The sequence below is a fragment of the Hypanus sabinus genome, chromosome 3 (genome assembly GCF_030144855.1).
Source record: "Hypanus sabinus isolate sHypSab1 chromosome 3, sHypSab1.hap1, whole genome shotgun sequence".
Taxonomy (NCBI): Eukaryota; Metazoa; Chordata; class Chondrichthyes; order Myliobatiformes; family Dasyatidae; genus Hypanus; species Hypanus sabinus.
In genome coordinates, this window is record NC_082708.1 from 161203263 (window position 1) to 161229328 (window position 26066).

Sequence of the window (26066 nt, forward strand, 5' to 3'; positions counted from 1 at the left end):
AAATACTGGCTTCTAAAGAACTGTAAAATGGCTGATAGCTTTCTGGATGATATGGAATGGAGGGATATAAGAATAGGATAGGAAAATGTGTTTGAGGTGGAAAATCAATTGTAAATTTGTCAACTGGCCGAGCTGGCTGGAGGGAAGGAAAGGTCTCATCCTCCTATCTTAGATTCCATGGAAAGGCAAGATGAGGGGTGGAGAATCCATGGAGGGTGGTGAGAAACTTAGACAAGATGAGAGACCCTGTTTCCCCAACCCCATCTGTAGAGTTTTAATGATTGCATTTTGAGGTGAATGGCTGTGCTTTCCAAGCACTGTGTTTGTGATCCCTGAAATACAGAGTCCCTGGGGTGTCACCCTAATATTATTCATGAAACTGTGTGAGAAAAGAAGACATAAGACTGGTGAAAGTTTGTGAAAAGTTGGTGCTAAGACAATGCAAGAGAGCAAAAGTAGATAACTGGAGAATTATAGTGATATGGCACAGTGCACAGTGAGTTCGACTGAAGTGAAACTCAGCAAGAAATAATAAAACTCAATTTAGGAAAAGTCCTTGCAGAATTTGAAAAATTGCTGCTCTTTTTAAAATATATTATCATACTCCTACTTTGTAAGTAGCAGATCATTCTGCCTGAGCAGACTACACAGCTTTTAATATTCTGCTTTTCTCTTTCCATCTTTCCCCACCTCAGGCTATCAGTAAAGTTATTCTGGAATTTTAAAAAGTTCTCAGTTCACTATTTTGTAGAGATCATGGTGTCTGATTTTTCTTTTTCCCCATGAGTTGACACACTGTGGTTTGATAGTTATACCTTCAGCCCTGCAGTGAAAAAGAAGACTCTGCTTTCCTGCTTTAAGCACCTTTCAGGTTTAATAACAATCAAGTAAATTTTACACCACCTCTTCTGGTTTTATGTTACGCTATGAAGATGAGTCATAGTGTAACATAAGGACTAAGGTGTGGACTAAGATTCAGGGCCACTTGTATTTTAGGATTAAAGATAAATCATAGTACTTTACCTTTCTATGGCCATATTATCTTTATTCAGTGATCTGTGTGTATATATGCTCCAAGATCTACCAAATTTCGTTGCCCCCATAGATGCTGCTCGACCCGCTGAGTTCCTCCAGCAGGTTGTTGCTGCATATGCCAACATTTGCAGTAATTTTTCTCTCTAAGGACTTCTGAACCCATGTTCCAGATCTCCGTGCTGCTCCAACACATTAAGAATCGCATTTTCCAAGTAATATGGGATCTCCTTATTTTTCTTACTGAAATACCATGACTTGCATCTTTTCAATATCATTTAATTATAGCCATTTGATATTTTGCAATTTGTTAGATTATTATTCATCTCTCCTACTTGTTTATAAAACTAGAAATGTCCATTTTTATTCCAATTTCTGATTGTTCAAAATTGAGAACAATTGTGGTAGTAAAGGCTCCACTTATTAATGACCTTCTGTCATTTTGAATAGGTACAGTTCTCTTATATTGTGGTTCCTGTAGGGGGAATTCAGTGGTTCGAGCAGTTATACAAAGCTTGTTATTCATCTGTAAACTAGTACTTTGGGAAGCCTTTGGAAAAGTTAAATATGCATTCTATTACACATGCCTGCTCTTCGTCACATCTCTAAAGGCTTCAATTAATTTGATCATTGTTTGATTTTTCTTCCAAGATCCATATTGACTGCTTATTATATTTGTTTTTATAATGTATATTTGCAGCCATATCAGACTGCCTACATTGCTACCCATTGTGGCACAAGTGAATGAACAAGGACCAAGGACCGTCAAGGATGGCACTGGACAATGTAGCAAGACTGTTCCAGAGTATCCATCCGCTGAATGATTGTGGGAACTTCTTGTACCATATGTGTCATTGAACACATAACCCTGGCATGTGTATGGTCTTTTAAATTGGGTGATCATTTCTGGAAATATTGTAATCTTACCATGCAATTAAATCACAACTGAGAGAAGATTTTACAGCTTCTTTATTGTTTGGAAGTAAGATTTATCAAGAGTAGAACAGGATTTTAGTGAGGAATTGTCCAACATTTGTATGCTGTTATATATAACCCCAGGAAACCCAAAATGAAATGATTTTTGGAGTAAACTAAAATTTATATGCATCCATTTCTAATATATTGATTGATCATGGATGTCCATGGGTAGTCAAAACTGCCCAATGCATCGTGAGTACCAGCCTACCTGTTATTAAAGCCATATATGCAGAAAGGTGCTAGAAAAAGACCAACAGCATCATGAAGAGTCCACCCACCCTACTCATGAACTGTATGTCCCACTTCCATCAGGGAGGAGGGTACACAGCATCCAGACTCAAAACAGTTATGTTTCCCAAGCAGTAAGACTGATTAACACCTCCACCACTAAGCAACTGCACTACACCACCACTGCCACTACTTTAGCATTCCTGTCAGAGCCACCTCATGTACAGACACTCCTGTGCCTAATGTCAATAGGATCAATCTATGTTGAAAAGATTTATATTTATTGTGTTTTATTAAATTATTGTGTTCCTTATGTTATTCTGCTTTTTTTGTGCTGCATCAGATCTGAAGCAACAACTATTTCATTCTCCTTTACACTTGTGTACTGGAAATGATATTAAACAATCTTGAAATTGTGTCAGAGATGAGGTCCAGTATCTTCAGTATTCATGTTGAAAGATGTAATTAGGGTCAATGTCCTCTGTAACAGAAAAGATTAATTTTCAAGAAAAATTAATATTGAAATGTTTTGATTCTGAGCTACGTAAGCTCCATTGACCTTCTCCCCCATAACACTTAGTGAACTAAGCAAATGTCTCACCTTCTTTGAGGCCAAAGCACTTGCCCCATTCTCTCAAGGAGAAATTCCCGTCACCATCAGCATCACATACTGTGAAAAAGCGAGATGTGCAGTGTTCCAAGGGAATTAATGGAATATGCAGAGGGGCCAGTTCAGAGTGGGTAAGGTAACTAAAATGAAATTAAAAACATCAAAAGAATTATGATAAGTGTCATAATAAGATCAATTTTCAGTATTGTGAACCTTCAAGGCTTGGGGGTGGGATTTGGTCAACTGAAGTTCTCAACAGTACTTCCCCAACAACTAGAAAAGAGGGCTTTTGAACTGACTATTCACATAGTTAAGAAATCAAACTGAAAGTGTCTGTGGCAAGTGTAATAAGAGTTAATGCTTTGGGTCCTTGATCTTAGCTTAAGTTTCTTCTCCACAGAGGCAGTCTGACCTACTGAGTATCTTCGGTGTTTGAATTGTAGTTCAGATTTACAACATCCTTTTTTGGCTTTTCTGTAAGAAAAGGTTGGTGGCAAGGAAAGTAGGGCAGAGTAAGTGAGCTGCCCCTAACATTCTAATGACCCAAAGAGGAAGTTACTAACTCCTGGCACATAGGTTTGAGGTTCACTGTGAATGAAATTGGAATATATTTTAGAAAGCAAGTAATAAAAATATCGTTAAGGGCAGCACATTGGCACCAGCTAGTAGAGCCCCTGTCTTACAGCTCCGTGATCCAGGTATGATCCTGATCCCTGGTACTGTCTGTGCTTAGTTTACACATTCTCCTTTTGGCCTCTTTAGTTTCCCCTGAGGGATTTGGTTTCCACTCACATTCCAAAGACATGCAGTCACTGTGTTAATTGGCTACTGTATATTGCTCCCAGTGCATGGGTAAGGGGTAGATAGAATCTGCAGGAAGTTATTAGAAATGTGGGGAGAATAAAATGGGATTATTGTAAATGGGTAGTTGATATTTGGCATGAACTCAGTGGGCTGAAGGGCTTGTTTCCGTGATGTATTACACAAGCAGTCCCTACCCATCCATGGGATACTGGTCAAGCTGCTTGAACTGCCGATGAATTGGGTAGATGAACAGGTGGTAATTGTCAATGAAGTCATTTCTAAGCAGCTCCAGAGAGCGGTCACTGGGAGGGAGCTGAGTCTCATAAGTATAGATGTCCTTAATCTGGAAAACAGAACACAAGAAATGGGAGCACCAGGCTCAAACTTTCCCCACCATTCAATATGAGCATGGCTGATCTCTGCTTGCCTCAGTTTCTCTTCTGTCTTCCACCATACTCTAGCGGCAAGAGAATTTCAGAGTTTGCCTCACTCTGAGAGAAGAAATATCTATACCAAAGATCAGCCCATTATTTTTAATCATGGCCCCTTCATGAATCACCCACTGGTGAAAGCATCTCAAAATCTCCCCTGTCAAGCCCCCTTAAGTTCTTATGTTTGAATAAGATCACCACTCATTCTTCTAAACTCCAAAGAAGGTAAGCCTGAGATGTCTAACCTGCCTCTTGTGCCAAGAATGAACTTGGTGAATTTCCTTTGGACTATCTCTAATGTTACCATATCCTTATTTAGGTAGGGGACCAAAACTGCACAGCTATGGCCTCAATGACAGCTTGTACAACTGGAATGAAACCTATCTCTTCTTAAACTTCAAACCCTTTTCAGTAAAGGCCAGCATGTATTTTGCCTTCTGACGCACCTACTAGACCTGCCTACTAACCTTTTGTAATTCATGCACTAGGACATTTGGACCCCCTGGACTTCACTCTTGCAGGTTCTCTTCAGTTTTATAATAATCCATCTTCTAGGAAAACTCAAGCAGTATTGACATTAGGTTCCATTAAAGTTCAGGAACAGTCTCAAGATTTTTTTTAGGATTCTGAAAGCCATCATCACTGTTCGCACCTGTCACAAGATCCGAATCCAAGGTTGTGGGAAGGTGAGCTTGATGAATGTTGGATCAGCGGTGATCCCTTTGAATTGTGGAGCAGGTTTAAGAGACCAAATGGTCTCCCCCTGTTTCTTTTTCCTGTGGCTTCATGGTCCTTGGTGGATGATAGAACAGATACAAAACGTGAATTCTAGACAAAATCAGATAGGGAATGTCAACAAAGGTGACCCTTAGTGATCCTGGCTGACTTCGTACAGACATGGTGGGAGGAGTGCAATATTGTGCATTATTGCATTATTATGCATTATTCTCCAACCCACCCCTCTCCTGTTGTCACAGGAGTAGTTCTGAACAGAAGGATCTTTAAAGGATTTGAGGGTGGCTTTGGTCTAGACTTCTCAGTGCTTCATTATCAGCCTAGTGCCAGCTGCATTGTAGAAGCCAGAAGAAAAATACCTTCATTTTCTTATGGTGGGACAAGGTAACAATAATTTGTGGCTCTATCGCCTAATTTTTTTCCCTGAATGCTGTCAATGTACAGTATTCAGCTAATCATTCCTGGACTGTCCAAATAGCCCCACTGCTCTCCTCCCATAAATCTGCACATCCTTCCTTTCAAATATTTATCCTGTTCTCCATTTCTCCACTATTCTTTGGTCCTGTGTGTACCAGGAAACAATGTTAGAGGAGAACTGATTTCCATCCCTAATAGAGTTCTCTCTCACACTCGTCTCTTGGGCTAAGGACATTTGATGTTCTTGATGAGCCTCACCAATTTAAGCCAATGCATGATAGCATTCTGTCCAGATACATCACAGATTGGTATGACAACTGCTCTGCCCAAGACCACAAGGAATTGCTGAAAATTGTAAACACTGCTCAGTCCATCGTAAAAAATGTCCTCCCTGCCATTGATTATATATTTACATTTCCTACTGCCTCAGGCATACAGTCAACATATTCAAAGACCCCTATGATCCTTGTCATTCTCTCCTTTATCCTCTCCCATCAGACAAACAAAACTAAAGTTTCAAAAAAAGTATAATCAGGTTCAAGGATAGCTTATGTCCCACTATAATAGACTCTTGAATGAATCTTTTTTACATTAAAAGATGATCTCTTGATCTCCCCATCTACCTCATCATGGCTCTTGGACTTTTATTGACCATCTGCACTTCTCTTTCTCTGTAGCTGCTACATTTCATGTATTTTGCTTTCCTTTTTATTACCTCAGTTTAGTTATGTAAGCAAACAAAAGCATTTCACTGTACCTCAGAACATGTGTCAATAATAAAATCAATTTCAGTTTCATTGTTCCCATTCCCAGTATTGTCCTCTCATGTTGTGTCCTGACTCCATTTATTGACAATGTAAATCTTACTGCTGCATGCTCTCTCTGAGAGAGTGTGCCAGGGGAATTCAGATCTTGCTCGTGCAACTGCATCAGGGTGTTCTTCAGCCAGTCACGTAGACGCAATAGGAACTCATCCAGTTCATCATTCAGGCATGGAGTGATGTCTGAATAGAACCAAAATAAATCGGTTACAGCTGAACGTCCATGAGAAGCTGCAGAAAGGAACCTACCCACCCTGACTGTACCATAGTATGTCCCAAATCCAGACAACACTGCACTAATTTACTGATGCTTCAGAGGCATAATGGCCACCACAAGGAAGGGCAGCTGAAGGAAGAATAGGAGCTCTGATCTGTACCAGATCTTCTCCATGTCACATCCCACACTGACTTGAAATACATTACTGTTCAAGCTTTGTTGCTGGGTCTTAAACCTGGATCTCCCTCCCCAGTAGCAGTGTGGGTATGCCTTCAGCCCCAGGACTGCCACCTTCCCAAGGACCATGAGGGTGGAGTTGCCTCACCAGCAACAATTAAATAGAATTAAAAGATACTTAATCTTAAGGTTGAATCATCACTTTGCATAATAACAGATTGAACTATATTGAAAAGATAATTATATGGCAAGTCTGTGACAGGGAAGATAGCTATTGTGTCTACATTGGTTAACAAAAGCCACCCAGATTAATCCCAACTTCCAACACTGGGTTTGTCACCATGCAGATCACAGCTCATCAAGTCCACATTTAGGTGTTACATAAATGAGATCTAAGTTCCTGCTTCCTCTACCCTTCCAGACATTGAGCTCCAGACATGAGGAAAATATTTCTTATCTCCTCCCTGATTCTTCCACCAATTACTTTAAACTTCTTGGTTTTGACCATTCAGTCAAATGAAACCTTTCCTCCTCTATCTCCCTTCAACTTCCTTTATTCTCCATGGCATCTCCAAGCTAGAAAGTTTCCAGTCCTGGCAAAATCTCTACACTCTATGGATCAGCAGGTCTGTTTAATTACCTTTTGGCAATGAGTATGGGTGTTTAAGGCAAAAAGCATCAGCTGGCTTTAGAATACTTTATACTGGATGGTAAAGGGTATGCATTTTATCATATGACCTTTGTTTTAAGAGGCGAACATTTTATTTCTAAGCTGATGGACATACTTTGGTACAAAGGCTATATTGCAAATGAATAATACTGTTCTGTGGACCCTTTGTATAATGAAGACATAGAGGAAATATGTGGCAAACAAGAGGAAATCTGCAGATGCTGGAAATTAAAGTAACACACACAAAATGCTGGTGGAACGCAGCAGGCCAGGCAGCATCTATAGGGAGAAGCACTGTCGACATTTTGGGCCAAGAACCTGACGAAGGGTCTCAGCCCGAAACACCAACAGTTCTTCTCCCTATAGATGCTGCCTGGCCTGCTGCGTTCCACCAGCATTTTGTGTGTGTTGAGGAAATATGTGGGTTAAGTTGCTAATAAATCCAATAGAAAATGTAAGTCAAGTTTCTTTTATGCAGGTAGTGGTAGAAGTATGGTATTTACAGTTGAGTTCAATGTGCTGATAGAATAGAGAACAGTACCTCACAGGAACAGGCTCTTCAGCCCACTATATGCTGACCATAATGTCAATCTAAACTAATCCTCTGCCTGTTCATGTGTCTGTTTAAGATGAGTCTGTTAAACATTACTATCAGATACAGAGTTGCTGGCTGGTGGCGTGGTAGCATCAGCACCGGACTTCGGAGCGAAGGCTCCCAAGTTTGAATCCAGCCAGCTCCCTTGCACACTTTCCATCTGTGCTTGGTTGAGCATCAAGCTAGCAACTCAGCCTCATAAGAACAAGAAAGCCACTTGAAAAAACAGGTAACTGTTAAGGGCTTTCTTCTTCTGTACAGAGTGCTTCCATCACCTCCCATGGCAACATGTTGTTCTAGGCACTTACCACTCTGCACAAAACAAAACTTAGCTTATAAGTCTGCTTTATTTGCACCCTCTCACATTAAAGCTATGATCTCTATTATTTGGCATTTCCACCCTTGGAAAAAGACGTTGATTATTTACCCTTCTATGCCTCTCAAACTGATATCAGGTCTCCCCACATCCTTGGACACTACAAAGAAAACAATACAAGTTGATCCAGAATTATAGTTAATACTGTCAAATCCAGGATACATCCCAGTGAACCCCCTCTGCAGTTCCAAAGACTCCACCTCCTTCCTGTAATGAAGTGATTAGGATGACACACAATATTCCAAATATGGCCTGATCGAAGTCTTACACAGCTGCCACATGACTTCTCAACTTTTACAGTCAGCACCCCAAATGATGAAGGCAAGCATGCTGTATGCTTTCTCTACCACCCTGTCCACATGTGTTACCCCTTTCAGAGAGGCTGAGGCAAAGTGTTATGGGAGGAAGCTTGGATGGAACATAAAATGCCAGCCAAGACTAGGTGGGCTTTAGTGGCCATATTCTGTGCTCTTTGCAATTATACAATACAGCAAGCTTGTTTTCTGATATGAAAATATTCAAGCAATATGCTTCCTTAGAATAGTGATAGGCCCTACAATCATTAATCAGATCACACTTTAAATTTGCTAAAAGATCAAGACTTACATTTGCAGGGTCCTACATAATCCAGATGAATCCTCTGTGCTGTGGTGCTTTCAAGCTGACACTTTGAGACATAAAATTGGCAGTGGTTTTCATAGGTCTCATTGTTGGTACCACACACCTGGAAGATAAATTGAATAGGAATTAGATGCAAGATAGTAAAGAAATCTAGCATCTATGTTCAAAATCTTTGTAAAGTGAAGACTTGGTCTTATACTCTAGGAAGGATATTCAAAGAGGGCTGTGAGGAGATTTCTCAGAATGTTTCTTGGGGGAAAAAAAACTCAATCAGGAGCAACAGCTGAAGGGACAGAGATAGTTCTTTGCAAAGAGTGAAGATTAAGGAGAGAGTTACAGGGCTGTTCAAAATTGAAGAGCTTTTTTAATAGAATATATATGAAGGGAAATGTTCCACTGTTGGGATGTTCAGAAGACAGAAATTTTGAATATCATAAATGTACGATAGTGATGAATGAGGGAGTTGTGAATGTTTTCAGATCTAGAAAAGGATGCTTGAAAAGGATTTAGGAAACAGATCAAACAGTAACTTCCAAGAGAACTGAATATATATATATGGAAAAAGTAACTGCATCCCTGAAGAAGGGTCAGAGACAGGGGACCAGTCTGATATCTCCATCAAAGAGCCAGCAGGTTCAGAATCAGCTGACTGATTATATGAAAAGTTGTTTAATCAAGTGTAGAATTCTGTGCTTTACATGATTTATGTTAGAGTTTAGTTAAGGGATGGATCAGAGTGGTATTAGATATTTTATCCCTGTTTCTTTACCAATTCTCTCTGTGGTTTACCTCATTCATTAAAATGGCAATCTCTAATATTATTTCAAACATTTGAATAATGTGGTAAAACTATAGAGTTAGAGGACGTTAGAAGTAGGTTATTTTCATAGATGTGATAGGGTCATACTGCACAGAAACAGGCCCATTGGTCCAACTTGTCCACGTTGACCAAGGTACGACTGTGAGCTAGTCCCATTTGCCTCTGTTTGGCCCATTTTCCTCTAAATCTTTCCTATCCATATACTTATACCTGCCTCTTCCACTTACTCCAGCAGTTTTTTTCGTACACCCACCACCCACTGTGTGGAAATCATATCCCTCTTTTCCCCTTTAAAATTTTCCCCTTTTACCTTAAACCTACATCCTCTCATTTTAGAATCCCCCCACCCTGGGAAAGACTGCGACATCCACCTTATATACACCACCAGTAATTTTTTAAACCTCTGTAAGGTCACCCTTAGCCTTTTTCACTCTAGGGAAAATAGTCCCAGCCTATCTAGTCTCTCGTTATAACCCTGTGTTTACATAAGTGTACAGGTAGGTAAGTCCATCGGGCATCACCCACTCTTCAGAAATGGAGCTGAAGTGAGTCACCTTAGACCCTGAGGGACTGCCCTATACTCACATTCTGTAGATCTGGCATGTTGGTGGGGCAGGTTGACATATCTTGGCAGATACAATAAGGATTTCCATTCTCACTGAGCTCACAAACTTTCCCGTGTCCACAGTGGAAGTTCTTGCAAGAGTCTAAACATAGAATAAAACCAGTGAATACGCCAGATACTTTGGTCTCCCCTCAGCTTTCTCGTATAGTGGAAAATGTTTAAACATGATTTTTACTGTGTTGTGAGAGGACTTGTGTTTTCCAACTATCCCCTCCCAGCTTCTTAACCCCCCCAACCCCCAGCCCCACTTTCCCACCCACTAGAGCTTACCTAATATTTGCCAGCATATACTCTTTACTCACCCCTCTTCCTTCTTATTTTGTCTTGTCCTCTTCCTTTCCAGCCCTGGTGAAGGGTCTTGACTCAAAACATTGACTGTCTATTCTCCTTCATAGATGGTATCTGACTTGCAAAGTTCCTCCAGCATTTTGTGTGTTGCTCAATATTTCCAACATCTGCTGAATCTCTTGTGCTTAAGATTTGTGTTTAAACTGCACTCATTGGTACTTAGCTCTTACCAGTATTTGAAATATTTACACTGATACTTTTTCCTTCCCCTTATTGTTTTGCAATTTTGGTCACATGTCTATGGGAAAGATATAAATAAGGTTGAAAGAGTACAAAGAAAATTTATAAGGATGTTGCCGGGACTAGAGGACCTGAATTATAAGGAAAGAATCAATAAGTTAGGACTTTATTCCTTGGAACATAGAAGATTGAGGGAGAATTGATAGAGGTATACAAAATTATGAGGGGTATAAATAGGGTAAACACAAGCAGGCTTTTTCCACTGAGGTTGGGTGGGACTAGAACTAGAAGTCATGGATGAAGGATGAAAGGTGAAAAGTTTAAGGGGAACACGAGGGGAAACTTTATTCAGAGAGTTGTGAGAGTGTGCCAGCACCAGTGGTGCGTGCAAGCTCAACTTCAACGTTTAAGAGAAGTTTGGATAGGGACATGGATGGCAGGAGTATGGAGGTCCATGTGCAGTTGATGGGAAAAGGCAACTTAAATGGTTTTGGCATGGACTAGATGGGCTAAAAGGCCTAGTTCTGGGCTGTACTTTTCTATGACTATGACTCTAATTGTCAGAACAAGTACCCACCCTCCAGCACCTTCCTGTGAGTCTCCAATGTAGCGTTCAAATAGCGACCCATTTTCTAATCCCATATTTTCAATGCCCACACTTCAAGAGTCAAGACCACGCATTTTAAAACCATAAGCATCAATGTTTGCGGAATACTCCCAAGCTAAGAATGCAGAGAAAGGAGGTATGTAGAACATATGCAGGCAGAAGGGATCCCTTCAATTAAGCATCATTAAGTTAGTTTGGCACAACATTGTAGGCGGGAGGGCCTACTCCTGTGTTGTACGGCTCTATGCTTTATATTTGAAGCTTATTACTCTGTCGTTTGTGTACCTGCAGAGTCCTACTCATCTGACCAAAGAAGTAATTTGGAGTGAGATCTATTGACTCAAAATCAGACCAAACAAATGAGGAACCAATCGTTCCCAACCATTGCGGTAACATCTACTCTACTGGGGAAAGTTGTTAATAGAACTGTGCAAGCAATGTTTCTCTGCAGGTACTCACTGATGTAGAAAAATAGGATGGGGAGAGTTCTTCTAGGCCAATCCAGACGCTTATTACAATACAGAGGGAGGCCATTCAGCCCATTGGTTCCATGCTAGCTGCTAGTAGAGCAATCGCACCAATGCTATTCCCCCTTCCTTATTTCTTTGCTGTCCTGCAACTTATTCTCTCCCACACACCTACTGCTCCTTTGGTTATTTTACCACTTGCCTACATTAGAGTCAATTATGGAACTGGAGTACACACATGGCCACAGGGAGAATGTGCCAACTAGACACAGACAGCCGTTGAGGTCATAGAGGTGAACCTGACTCCATGGAGGTGTGGCTGTACCCGTTGCACACTAATTTTGCCTGGTATTACCCAGTATTACAGAAATGATACTCACTGATTTCATTTTTGATGTTGCCAAGGTTACCTTGAATGAAACTGGCTGCATTGTCACTCTCACTCTTGGATCCTGGTGTGCCTCCTTTAATTAAGCCAGACTTGTTGTCGGCATTGAAGCTCGTGCTGCCTTCATAATCCATTGCAGTGTCTTCTTTGGAATCCATTAAATCAACCTGAAAATGATCAGTTTCATTGGAGGCTGGGTTATCATCTTCCAGTAACTCTGCCTTGTTGAAGTTGGAGGTGATCAGAATCTGAATCAGAATCAGGTTTAATATCACCAGCATTCATCATGAAATTTGTTAACTTAGTGGCAGCGGTACAATGCAATATATCATAATATATATACTGCCCTGGTTAAGACTTCTACTGCCAGTGCTGTGGGGCATTTCACTTAGAGGCTTTCTGTAAAAGCAGTGTGTCCTGCTGGTAGAATGTTTTGGTTTTGGCTAAAGATAAGGAGCTACGATGTTCAACTTAGGAATGTTGTGTCAGCCAATCAGGATGGTGGAATTGGGAAATGTTTCTAGAGAGAGCTGGGCAGAGAGAGATTTGTGAGGGACACTTTCATGGTCTTTTCGCGTGAGAAGCAGGAAAGAGGAGATCAGGAAAGACGCTTGTAGGATTCAATCTGACAGGAAGACACAGTTGCAAGGAGTGCTATGCAAGATGAAGGAGTCCAAGATAGGAAGCTCTACCAGTGGTTGGTGATGAGAATTCAACGCCATGACTAACGGTTATACCCAGCTTTTGGAAGAGTTGATCTCCAACATTTATGCGCACATTTAGACTGGTCTAACTGTAATGGGCACTTTTATTTTTTCTTTTCTTTCTCTTAATAAAACTGAAATTAGTAAATATACTTTTATTATAATTTTATTCGGTGTATGATCTGTTATTTCTTGCTGACCGATAATTGTGTATGGACGGTATTTATACAGCATTCACTCAAATTGGGGTTCCGTTAATTTTAACATCCCAACTTTCCTGATTGGTTGAACCAATATCTTATACAACTTCAACATAACATTCCATCTCCTGCACTCAATATGAAGGCCAATGTGCCAAGAGCTTTCTTTATGACCCTAACTGCCTGTGACACCACTGTCAGTGAATTAGGTCCTATATTCCCAGATCCCTCTGTTCTACCACATCCTCTGTGCCCTATGTGTAAAGAAATTACCTCTCAGGTCACTTTTAAATCCCTCCCCTCTTTTATATCTTAAATGCGGGCACCACCATAGAGTAGTGGTTAGCGTAATGTTATTACAGTTCAGGACATTGGAATTCAGAGATCATCTCCAATGTCCTCTGTAAGGAGTTTGAATGTCCTCCCCATGGAATATGTAGGTTTTCCTTGTGTGTTCTGGTTTCCCCGCCATGGTCCAAAGACATACCGGTTAGTAGGTTAATTTGTTGCTGTAAACTGTGGAAAAAGACAATGGTTGTCCACCTTATCCATATTCCTCATGATTTTATAAACTTCTATGAGATCACTCATGATTCTTCTGAGCTCCATGGAATAAAGATCTAGTGTCATCTATCTTTCCCATAAGTCAGGTCTTCTATTCCAGGCAAAATTCTTCTAAATTTCTCTGTACCTCCTCCAGGTTAACAATGTCTTTAATATAACAGGGTGACCAAAACTGCACACAATACTCCAAGTGCAGCCTATCCAATAATTTATATGACTTTGATATCATGACCCTACTCCTAAATTGAATGCCTGATGAAGGCTAGCATACTAATTGCCTTCTTCACCATCTTGTCTACATACACTTCAGAGAACTGTTCACTGTTGTCAGTGCGCTGCCATTCATTATACAGGTGTATGTCCTACCCTGGTTTGACTATCCAGAATGCATTATTTCACATTTATTTAAGCTGAAGTCTGTTTGCCATCCCATCCCATCCAATCCCATCTCCATAACAATTCAAGAACATTTTGAAATTCACTATCAACAAGACACACTAATTTAGTATCATCAGCAAGATAGCTAACCATGATATGTACATTCACATCCAAATCCTTTCCATAAGTAATGAATAACAGAGGCCCCAACACTGATGCCTGGTGCACCCTGTAGTCACAGGCTTCTAGTCAGAGAATCGACCTTCAGCTATCACCTTCTGCTTCTTATTATCGAGCAAATTCTGAATCCACCTCGCTAGCTCCCCCAACTCCATGTGACCTAATCTTTCAGATCAGCCTGCCATGTGGCTCCTTGTCTTACTAAAATCCATATAGACAACATCCACTGCCCTACAATCCCCTTTGTTAGCTCTTTGAAAACTTCAAAAGGTTCATCAGACACAGCCTTCCATGCACAAAACCATGTCGACTCTTCCTGATCAGCCCATGACTATCCAAGTAATGGTAGATCTTGTCCCTTAGAATTCCTCCAGTAACTTCTCTACAATTGAAGTCAGGCTCACTGGCCTGTCCTTGCTACCCTTATTAAACAATGGAACAATATTAGACACGCTCCAGTCTTCTGGAACTTTGCCAGTGGCAAATGATGAAATAAATATCTCTACTAGAGCCTCAGTCGTTCTTTCCCAAGGCCCAGGGGTGCTCCTGGTCAGTCCCTAGGGATCTGCCCACCTTTAAGGGCTTCAAGGCTGCAAACACCTCCTTGCTTGTTCAATCCATATGATCCAAGACATCATTACCTATTACTCTAATTCCTTTGACGTCCATGATATTCTCCTTAATAAACAGCAAGGAGAAATATCTCCTTCAACTCCATGCATATATGGTCCTGATGGTCTTTAAGAGGACCAAATCTCTCTCTAGTCACCCATATTATTGTTAATATAACTGAAGAATCTCTTGAGATTATTTTTAACCCTGCCTGCCAAATCCATTTCATACCATATTCTTGCCCTGCTGATTTTCTTCTTAAGCTTGGTCTTAAACATCAAGGGACACATTTGTACTCAGTTGCCTAAATGTGATGTAGACTCCCTTTTTTTTCCCTTACCAGAGCCTGGATATCTCTTGTCAGCCAGGTTTCCATGATGTTGGTGTGTCTACCCTTTACCCCAACAGGAACGAGCTGCCCTGGACTCTTGAAGTTACTCTTTTTACAGCCTCCCACTTGCTAACTGAATAGAGTGACCCAGCTGACCCTAGCTAGATCCTGCCTAATGCCTTCAAAGTTAGCCCTGCTCCAGTCCAGGACCTAAACCTGTGGACCTGTTAACCTTTTTTCCATAGCTAGTTTAACATTACCACAATTGTAGTCACTGTACCATCTGCCACTTCGGTTACTTGGCAAGACTCATTCCATATGAGAAGTTCTTTCCCAAGTAAGCACCTCTATATTGTGCTCCTATTTTGTAAAAATTGTGTACAATTTTATGTTGTTCTTGTAACTACTGCTTGTCTGACACGACATGCCTGTGGTGCAGCTGCAAGTAAGTTTTTCATTTTGCCATTTCATACAAGTACTTGTGTTTATGACAATAATCTCGACTTTGACTTTGGAGCTTTACTTAGTCAATTCCTGTGAAGCTGGTTTTGTTTAATGAGGGAAGATTAAATCTACCTAATGTGGGAGAATGTGGAGAGAACTCTGAAATATACCATATTCTTGCAGGGTTTGATAGGGTGGATAATGAGCCAATGTTTCTCATGGTCTAGGGTAGAGGGAAGCAATTTAGAACTTGGAATCCAGGGATCACCGTAGTAAAATAAAGATTGGATGTTTAAGACAAAGCAGAGAAGAAACTTCTTTACCCTTCAGTCTTTGGAATTCTCTTCCCAATGGATTATGGAGGCTCAGTTGCTGGCAAGAAAGGGATTAACAGATTTTAGGTACTAAGTTATTAAGGGAAATGGGCTTAGTGCAGGAAAGTTTGCACCAAGGTAAGAGGTCAAGCTTGATCTCACTGGATAGTGGTCAGGCACAAGAGGCTGAAAGGCCCACTGCTGCTCTTATTTACACCATGGCCACTTTGAGGTATTCCTGTGTACCTGCTCATTAGTGCAAATATCTAATTAGCCAATCACGTGGCAGCAACTCATTTCATTAGAACATGCAGACATGGTCAAGAGGTTCAATTGTTGTTCAGACCAAATATCAGAATGGGGAAGAAATGTGATCTAAGTGACTTTGACCGTGGAACGATTATTGGTGCCAGACGGGATGGTTCGAGTATCTCACAAACTACTCCTGGGATTTTCATGCACAATGCTCTCTAGAGTTTACAGAGAATGGTGGGAGAAACAAAAACCATCCAGTGAGCAGTAGTTCTGCGAGTGAAAGCACCTTGTTAATGAGAGAAGTCAGAAGAGAATGGCCAGACTGGTTCAAGCCGACAGGAAAGTGACTGTAACTCAATTAACCACATGTTACAACAGTGGTATGCAGAAGTACACCTCTGAACACCCAACACGTCGAACACTGAAATGGACGTGCTAAGGTACCAGAAGACCATGTACAAGAACACACAGAAATATGTTTCAATCAGCATAGAAAAGGACTATATCGTTGGGCAGTAGTTTGACAAAAAGGAAAACATACCTCTGCAATTTGTGACTCCTTAACCATGCCTCCATTGGACTCTTGCTGAGCCACAAGCTCCTGGTTGAAGTACAGTCCAGTGGGTTTATTGACTGCTTCATGGAGACCAACAGTCTCATTACAGCCTTTGATCATCTGATTGTCCGCCAGGTTCAATCCAAATGAGTCCACATTCTCCACATACTGTGGAATTAATGCTGGCTCCTTCACATTAACTACTTCAGTCAGTGGATATCCTGAGTTTTTGTGGTCAAATCCAACAACATTCATATCTACCCCTGGTCCAAAAGGATCGTCATATGCTGTGATTACAGGTAGTTCATTTTGGGGTATGATCAGTGGTACTTGTAGGAGTTGATTGTCTTCAATGCTGTTTGTGTCTTCCATTGACATCTCCATATTGAGGGGGATTGTGTGTGGATTACTCTGTTCCAGAATGATAACTCCATTTCTCATCATACGGCGTAAGAGGAATGGATTCCTAAATGTTCTTGCAATAACAGGATAGTTTACCCCAAGATTATTGTAGATGGGGTTTATTGGTCGAATTGGAAATACACGTCTATAACCAAATGGATTGTTCAGTGTATTTAAAGTAGACATTAGCTGAAATTAATAAAAGATCTCTTAAATCATATACTGTAATTATACTGATAGAGTATGTAAAAATCTTACAAATCTCCATACATAGCTTATGTACCTTAAAAAACAGAAATACTTCAGAGATTTGATCAAAAACTGCCTTCCCAACTATCAGCCCAATGCTACTGGAGTGAGCAACTGACAATGTTGGACAGGTTCCCTCACTCCTAAGTTTGGATCACTCTGAGATTACTTCTGGGAGCTCCAGACCACTAGATCAATGGGAATAGCGTTCCTACTTAAGCCAAGAGAAACAGAAAACACTGAGTGGGTTGAGACAGAGAAATGGAGACAGGAGTAGTTTATAGGAGAGAGAAAAAAGCAGCAAATGCTGGAAAATGATAGATACAATTACATTTTATAATGTCTCCATCTGCAATTTTCTCTGAGTAAGAATGAGACTTTGCATATTAAACTGTCCCCAGTGGAGATGTTGACTAAATTAGTAATCCCCCTGCTTGTTACAAGTGTGGACAGGTACATCACCCCACTTCCCACTGGACAATCAATAGACAATCAAACTGCTGAGCTTCTTTCTCTGGTTCTAGCTCATCTCCTCTGTGGAGTTCTAACAACAGCACAAAAGTAGGGAAGACTTGGGCTGAAGCTACACTGCCTATTCTTGGATTTCCCCCTTGCCTTCTTGGTCAGTTGGACCTGCTCTCCCACCCAGCACAATGCCACTTAATCAGACAAGTGGCCAAAGGCATTGATTACTCAGAAGGGATCATTTACAGCAGCCACTTAACCAACCCACATGGTCACAGGGAGAACGTACAAACTCCACACAGACAGCACCCAAGGTCAAGATCAAATCTACATCACTGGAGATGAGAGGCAGCAGCACTACCTGTTGAATTACTGAGCTGCCAGCCAGCACAACATTTTCATTCTTTGCCTCAGCTCAGTGGATGCTGAGTTCCCTGCCTACAGCCACTGCAACTAGAACTGCTTCTTCAGGCATCTCCAGGACCACGTCCCACCCTCCACCCTCCACGACCTTATCCACATCCATCCATCAACGTTTCCTTAACCCACTCAACACAAAAACTGCACTTTCACCCTCCATAAATCCACAGGCAATCCATCAGATACCCATTCTTTTCAATGGACCCTTCAGTCTGCTGCTCCCTCTCACACCGGTGACAATTTAACCATCACCATCCACACTCAAACTCCCACCCAAACCCAGCTGTCCAACCAGGCTGTGCCAGACCCCTCCTGTGGCTTCATATCAACTTGCTGTCACCCCGTTCTACTTTCCAGAGTAACCGAGCTGGTCTTTACTATCAGAGATAGTATCAGACTTACCTCATTGCTGCCACTATTCAAACTTCTGGCTTTCCGCACCTGGAAAATTAAATGTAGAACAACTATTGCCATTTTGTATGTGATGATGGAGATGCCTGGTCACCATTGCTACAAGTAACATACTCTCTAACTCCTGGTTCATTCTCTCTGTCCCACCCCCCTGCCCCATTCACCTCTTCCTACCATCCAGGGACAAAACAGTCCTTTCAAGTGAGATGGTGATTCACTTCACCTTTTCCAATCCAATGCACTGTAGCTGGTTTTCACACCATGGTCTCTTATCCACAGGGGAAACTAACCACTGACTTGCAGAACACCTCAGTTCAGTCTGCACGGGGGATGCTCAGCTTCCAGTTACCGGTCACTTCAGTTCTCTGCCCTACTCTGACCTCCCGCTGTAGTGTTCCAGTGATGTAAGGAACATGATCTCATCTTCCAACCAAGCACAGGGTGACACCCAAGAATCATCAAATCCAATAGATTCAGGTCACCTATCATTCCATTCTCAGACTTCACTCTGACACCATTTAGAGTATTACTCCCTCTCGTGCTCTTTCAAATTTAATTCCAATAGACAGCGTGTTGAGTTGGCCCCAAGTGCTTGTTTTCTTGCTGTAAAATTCCAGGAATCAGTGAATAAATTTAACTTATCTCATCCTAGCTAAACATCCTGCAGAGGTACCTTCACTAACTTCTCTTTCTCTTTCTTTCTCTTTTTCTCTGCCTGTCTCTCTACCTTCCTTTGTCTCTCCCTGACTTTGAAATTAACTATAATTATCTGAGTCAGTCAAATGGGAATTTTCTGCCTGGTGCTAAGGCCAACTCTGGCATTCAGCACAATCCCACACCAGATAGCAACTTCCTTTGATTTATCAGTTAAAAATCTAGCAGGCTCAGCCTTGGGCATTCCAGGGAGTGACTCTCCACAGCCTTCCTGAAAGACTGGTTCCCACCTTGAGTTATTCTCTCTTCGTTCCAGACCCAGGAAACATTTCCACAGCATCTCCTGTTATCCCCCTTACAACATGTACTCTACATATGTATATCTCAGATGGTTTTCTTTGTATTGGTTCTGAGTCAATGGACCATTTTGACCATCGTTTGGTACTTCGTACCCTATAGAGTCACACAGCACAGAACAGGCCCTTCAGCCCAACTTATCCATGCTGATGAAGGTGCCATCTAAGCTCGTCCTATTTGCCCATGCTTACCCCATTTTTTCTCTCCATGTATTTATCCAAATGTCGAGGCACAACTGCGCAGGTGCGTGGACGTCAGCGAGTTAGACCGGTGGGAAGAATTTTAAAAGAAGACAGCTTTATAGAGCCGGCGTCGGAGTAGAGGAAGTCAGAGCAGGAGGCCTTCGGCTCAAAGGGTCGAGGCAAGGTAAGTTACTTGTGAAGAATAGGAAGTATGTCTGTGAAGCTGGTTCTCTGAACTGGGTGTTGGATGTAGGATGTCCAGGAGACTTCCAGCCTCCCGGACGGCCTCACCTGCGCCAGGTGCGTCGAGCTGCAGTTCCTTAGGGACTGTGTAGGGGAACTGGAGATGCAGCTCGATAACCTTCACCTGGTCAGGGAAAGTGAGGAGGTGATAGAGAGGAGCTACAGGCAAGTAGTCACACCAGGACCTGGGAAGACAGATAAGTGGGTACCAGTCAGGAGAGGGAAGGGCAAGAGTCAGATACTAGGGAGTACCCCTGTGGCTGTCCCCCTTAACAACAAGTACTCATGTCTGAGTACAGTACTGTTGGGGGAAGCAATAGTGGCCACGCCTCTGGCACAGAGTCTGGCCCTGTGGCTCTGAAGGGTAGGGAAAGGAAGGGGATGGCAGCAGTGATAGGGGACTCTATAGTTAGGGGGTCAGACAGGAGATTCTGTGGACACAGGAAAGAAACGGTAGTTTGCCTCCCAGGTGCCAGAGTCTGGGATATTTCTGATTGCATCCACAATATCCTGAAGTGGGAAGGTGAACAACAGAGGTCGTGGTACAAATTGGTACCAACAACGTAGGTAGGAAAAGGGAAGAGGTCTTGAAAACAGACTGCAAGGAGGTAGGAGGGAAGTTGGAAAGCAGGACCTCAAAGGTAGTAATCTCGGGATCACAGTAGTAATCTACTGTGAGAGTAGGAATAGAGTGACATGAAGGATAAATGTGTGGCTGAGGGATTGGAGCAGGGGTCAGGGATTCAGATTTCTGGATTTCAGATCTTCTGGGGCAGGTGGGACCTGTACAAAAAGGTTGGGTTGCACTTGAATCAGAAGGGGACCAATATCCTGGCGGGGAGGTTTGCTAAGGCTACTGGGAAGAGTTTAAACCAGAATTTCTGGGGGTGGGAACTGAACTGAAGAGACGGAGGAAGAGGCAGTTGGCTCACAAATAGAGAAAGCTTGGAGACAGTGCAAGGGGGAGGATAGGCAGGTGATAGAGAAGGGATACGCTCAGACTGATGGTTTGAGATGTGTCTATTTTAATACAAGGAGTATCATGAACAAAGCCGATGAGCTTAGAGCAGATCAGTACTTGGAGATCTGATGTTGTGGCCATTACAGAGACTTGGATGGCTCATGGGCAGGAATTGTTACTTCGAGTGCCAGGCTTTAGAGGTTTCAGAAAGGACAGGGAGGGAAGCGAAAGAGGTGGGGGCATGGCACTGTTGATCAGAGATAGTGTCACTGCCATAGAAAAGGCGGACGTCATGGAGGGATTGTCTACGGAGTCTCTGTGGGTGGAAATCAGAAACAGGAAGGGGTCAATAACTCTACTGGGTGTATTTTATAGATCACCTAATAGTAAAAGGGACATTGAAGAACAGATAGGGAGACAAATTCTGGAAAGGTGCAAAAATAACAGGGTTGTCGTGATGGAAGATTTTAATTTCCCCAATATTGATCGGCATCTCACTAGAGTAAGGGGTTTAGGTGGCGTGGAGTTTGTTAGGTGTGTTCAGCAATGTTTCTTGACACAAAATGTAGATAAGCCTATAACAGGAGAGGCTGTACTTGATCTAGTATTGGGAAATGAACCTGGTCAGGTGTCAGATCTCAGTGGGAGTGCATTTTGGAGATAGAGATCATAATTCAATCTCCTTTACCATAGCACTGGAGAGGGATAGGAACAGACAAGTTAGGAAAGCATTTAATTGGGGTAAGCAGAAATATGAAGTTATCAGGCAGGAAACTGGCAGCATAAATTGGGAACAGGTGTTTTCAGGGAAATGTACGACAGAAATGTGGGAAATGTTCAGGGGATATTTGCGTGGAGTTCTGCATAGGTACGTTCCAATGAGACAGGGAAAGGATGGTAGGGTACAGGAACCGTGGTGTACAAAGGCTGTTGTAAATCTAGTCAAGAAAAAAAGAAAAGCTTATGAAAGGATCAAAAAAAATCTAGGTAGTGATAGAGATCTAGAAAATTATAAGGCTCGCAGGAAGGAGCTTAAGAATGAAATTAGGAGAGCCAGAAGTGGCCAGAAGTGGCAAATGATAGACCAATGAGTCTTACTTCAGTGGTTGGTAAGTTGATGGAGAAGATCCTGAGAGGCAGGATTTATGAACATTTGGAGAGGCATAATATGATCAGGAATAGTCAGCATGGTCTTGTAAAAGGCAAGTCGTGCCTTTTGGCCTGATTGAATTTTTTGAGGATGTGACTAAACACATTGATGAAGGAAGAGCAGTAGATGTAGTGTATATGGATTTCAGCAAGGCAGTTGATAAGGTACCCCATGCAACTTATTGAGAAAGTAAGGAGGCATGGGATCCAAGGGGACATTGCTTTGTGGATCCAGAATTGCCCACAGAAGGCAAAGAATGGTTGTAGTTGGGTCATATTCTGCATGGAGGTCAGTCACCAGTGAGGTGCCTCAGGGATCTGTTCTGGGTCCCTTTCTCTTTGTGATGTTTATAAATGACCTGGATGAGGAAGTGGAGTGATGGGTTAGTAAATTAGCTGATGATACAAAGTTTGGGGGTGTTGTGGATAGTATGGAGGGCTATCAGATAGGGACATCGATAGGATGCAAAACTGGGCTGAGAAGTGGCAGATGGAGTTCAACCCAGATAAGTGTGAGGTGGTTCATTTTGGTAGGTCAAATACAGTACAGCAGAATATAGTATGAATGGTAAGACTTTTGGCAGTGTGGAGGATCAGAAGGATCTTGGGGTCCGAGTCCATAGGACAGTCAAAGCTGCTGTGCAGGTTGACTGTGTGGTTAAGAAGGCATACTGTGCATTGGCCTTCATCAACTGTAGGATTGAGTTCAAGAGCTGAGAGGTAATGTTGCAGCTATATAGGACCCTGGTCAGACTCCACTTGGAGTACTGTGCTCAGTTCTGCTCAACTTACTACAGGAAAGATATGGGAACTACAGAAAGGGTGCAGAGGAGATTTACAAGGATGTTGCCTGGATTGGGAAGCATGCCTTATGAGAATAGGTTGAGTGAACTTGGCCTTTTCTCCTTGGAGTGATGAAGGATGTGAGGTGACCTGTTAGAGGTGTACAAGATGATGAGAGTCATTGATTGTGTGGATAGTCAGAGGCTTTTTCCCAGGGCTGAAATGGCTAACACAAGAGGGCACAGTTTTAAGGTGCCTGGAAGTAGGTACAAAGGAGATGTCAGGGGTAAGTTTTTTTTATGCAGAGAGTGGTGAGTGCGTGGAATGGGCTACCTGTGATGGTGGTGGAAGCAGATACGATAGGGTCTTTTAAGAGACTCCTGGATAGGTACAGGGAGCTTAGAAAAATATAGGGCTATAGATAACACTAGATAATTTCTAAAGTAAGTACATGTTCGGCATAGTATTGTGGGCCGAAGGACCTGTATTGTATTGTAGGTTTTCTATGTTTCTATGTCTTTAAATTTCATTATTGTACCTGTTTCCACTACTTTCCTCTGGCAGCTCATTCCACATACCCACCATCTTCTATATGAAGTTGCCCCTCAGATGCTAATTAAATATTTCCCCTCTTATCTTGAACCTATGCCATCTGGTTTTTCGTTCCCTTACTTTGGGAAAATAGTGTGCATTCACCCTATCTATTGCCCTTTATGACTTTATACATCTCTAAAAGATCACTCCTCAATCTCCAATGCTCCAAGGAATAAAGTACTTGTTTGTCCAGCCTCTCCAGATAATTCAGGCCCTCATGCACTCCCTCCACTTTAATAACATCTTTCCTGGAACAGGGTGCCCAAACTGTACATAATTCTCTAACTACTGCCTCACCAATGTCTTGTACATCACCTTGTGTGTGAAATATGAGTGAAGAGGTATGTTTAAGTTACTCTGGGTTCTTTTTTTCATAAAAGTAGTGATTGCTTACCGGGCTGGCTGAGGCCAAGGCGAAGAGGCAGCTGCTGAGTATCAGCACTTTCATCCTCACGAAGAATCTCCTGCAAAACAGCAATTCTCCTTGTTGGTGGATAGAGCTGACTGACGATGGGCAGCACTGAAATGCAACTATTAGTCATACAGGTTATGTCCAACATACAGAATCTTGTACTTCAAACAGGGGCATTCAAATGAGAGAGAGTTAAACACATTCCTACCTAGGATAAATTGAAGTTGAGAATATTGTGCTTGAAAAAGTGGCGGGGCTGATTCCTGACCAACTTTTAAAGGAAGATGGCAAAGCTGAAAGATTTGCTTTATTTGTCACATGTCCTGTACATTAAAACGTACATTGAAATTCATCATTTGCTTCCAATCAAATTAGTGAGGATACTACTGGGCAACCGGCAAGTGTTGCCATAGTATTAACTCTTCAATTGGGCAGGATATCTTGACAGGGAAAATTTGCTCATGTACTGTGCTTCTGTGCAGTTGTCCAAATTATTGGTTAGATTGCAGTTGGAGTACTGTCCACAGTTCTGGTTAATACGCTGCAGTAGCAATGGAGAGAGTGCAGAGGAGATTTGCCACCATGACTGCTTTATGGCATTTGAGCAACCGATCTCACTGAAGAGGCTGGATCATTCTGCAATGTAAAAGGTTGGCTGCAGGGATAACCAGGGAGAGAAAAGTAATATCGGGAGTTATCCAGTTATAGAACAATGAACAAACCCTGCCCCAATGAGGAATCTGTACAGGACTCAGTGACCCAGAGCAGCTGATTAACCCGGTTAATGTTTCCACAAATACTAATTCCAAAAACGTCATCAAAGACCATAAGACATTAAGATATAGGAGGAGAAATCAGCCATTGGCTCATCAAGTCTATTCCACCATTTATTTCATCATGGCTGATCCATTTTCCCTCTCAGCCCCAATACTAGAAGACGTGCATTTCAGGTGTGAGTGGGAAAGTTTAAAGGAGTATTGTGAGTCAAGTTTTTTTAACAGTTGGAATTGGAATTGGTTTATTTATTTTCACATGTGCTAAGATACAGTGAAAAGCTTGCCTTGCATACTGTTAATACAGATAAAATCATTACACAGTGCTTTGAGGTAGAACAAGGTGAAGCAATAACAGAGTACAGAATAAATTGTAACAGCTACAGAGGAGGTGCAGTGCAGGTAGATAATAAGATGCAACAATCATAACAAGTTAGATTATGAGGTCAAAGTCCATGTTATCATATTCATTAGTCTTATAACAGCAGGTCTTTGAATATGCTGGCTGCTTTACTGAGGCAGAGAGTAAAATAGAGAGAGTTCACGGAAAGGGGGCTGGTTTCTGTGATGTGTCCACAACTCTCTGCAGGTTCTGCAGTCACGTTCAGAGCAGTTGCATACCAAGTCGTTATGCATCCAGATAGGATGCTTTCTGTGGTGTACTGATAAAACTAGATAAGGCTCGACGGGGATATGCCAAATTTCTTTAGCTCCTGAGAAAACAGAGGCAACGGTGAGCTTTTTGGCCATGGTGTCTCAGTGGTTGGACCAGGACAAGCTATTTGTGATGATCGTAAAAACTTGAAGGTCTCAATCCTATAAACCTCAGCACTGTTGATGTAGACAGGGGCATGTGCACTGCTTTTTATATGAACACATCAAGATGCAGGGAATGGAGGGATATGCATCACATTCAACACTAACATTGTGGGACAAAGTATCTGTCCCTGTGCCAAACTGTTCTACGTCTATGTTCCAAAATATGACAGACATAAAATAATGTTTTCTTCTAGGCAAGTCCATGCAGTGACAGTGGGCTTACAGGCTGCATTGACGACGTCTCCGTGAACTGGATGTACTTAGGGTCAGTTGCCACAAGGTGTCACAGAGACTGTGGTTACACCTGATGATCAGGGTGAGTGGCCTTGGTCACCAGGTTACAGACAATACACAAGGTTTCAGACAGGCATTGGAATGAACCAGTATTCTTGCCAAAATTCATACATTTAACTTAAAACAATTTGTTTTGTTAGTGCTTGTGGCTCGGAGTCAAATGATGGGCACTGGATTCCTCACTTGGGTGGAGAATGGGATGAAGATGAGAGC

At 42.0% G+C, this 26066-nt stretch overlaps 2 protein-coding genes across 2 annotated transcripts in view; one reads left to right on the plus strand and one right to left on the minus strand.

Annotated features, from left to right (window-relative positions):
• The window catches only part of uso1 (USO1 vesicle transport factor), a 105275-nt gene extending 103357 nt beyond the window's left edge, over positions 1-1918 (plus strand). The window contains exon 27 of the mRNA XM_059965483.1: positions 1733-1918. The gene's annotated coding sequence lies outside the window, so the exon portion shown is untranslated. The remainder of the gene's footprint in view (positions 1-1732) is intronic.
• A 667-nt stretch (positions 1919-2585) lies between these two features.
• Positions 2586-24003, minus strand: LOC132390944 (SPARC-like protein 1). The gene is made up of 10 exons (XM_059963478.1): positions 23950-24003; positions 18624-18662; positions 16671-17276; positions 12170-12395; positions 10118-10239; positions 8698-8815; positions 6103-6239; positions 3847-3995; positions 2840-2988; positions 2586-2719 (listed from the first exon to the last, which is right to left on the minus strand). The coding sequence occupies exons 1-10, from the start codon at positions 24001-24003 to the stop codon at positions 2679-2681; spliced, it is 1641 nt and encodes a 546-aa protein (XP_059819461.1). The 3' UTR covers positions 2586-2678.
• Positions 24004-26066: the final 2063 nt, after the last annotated feature.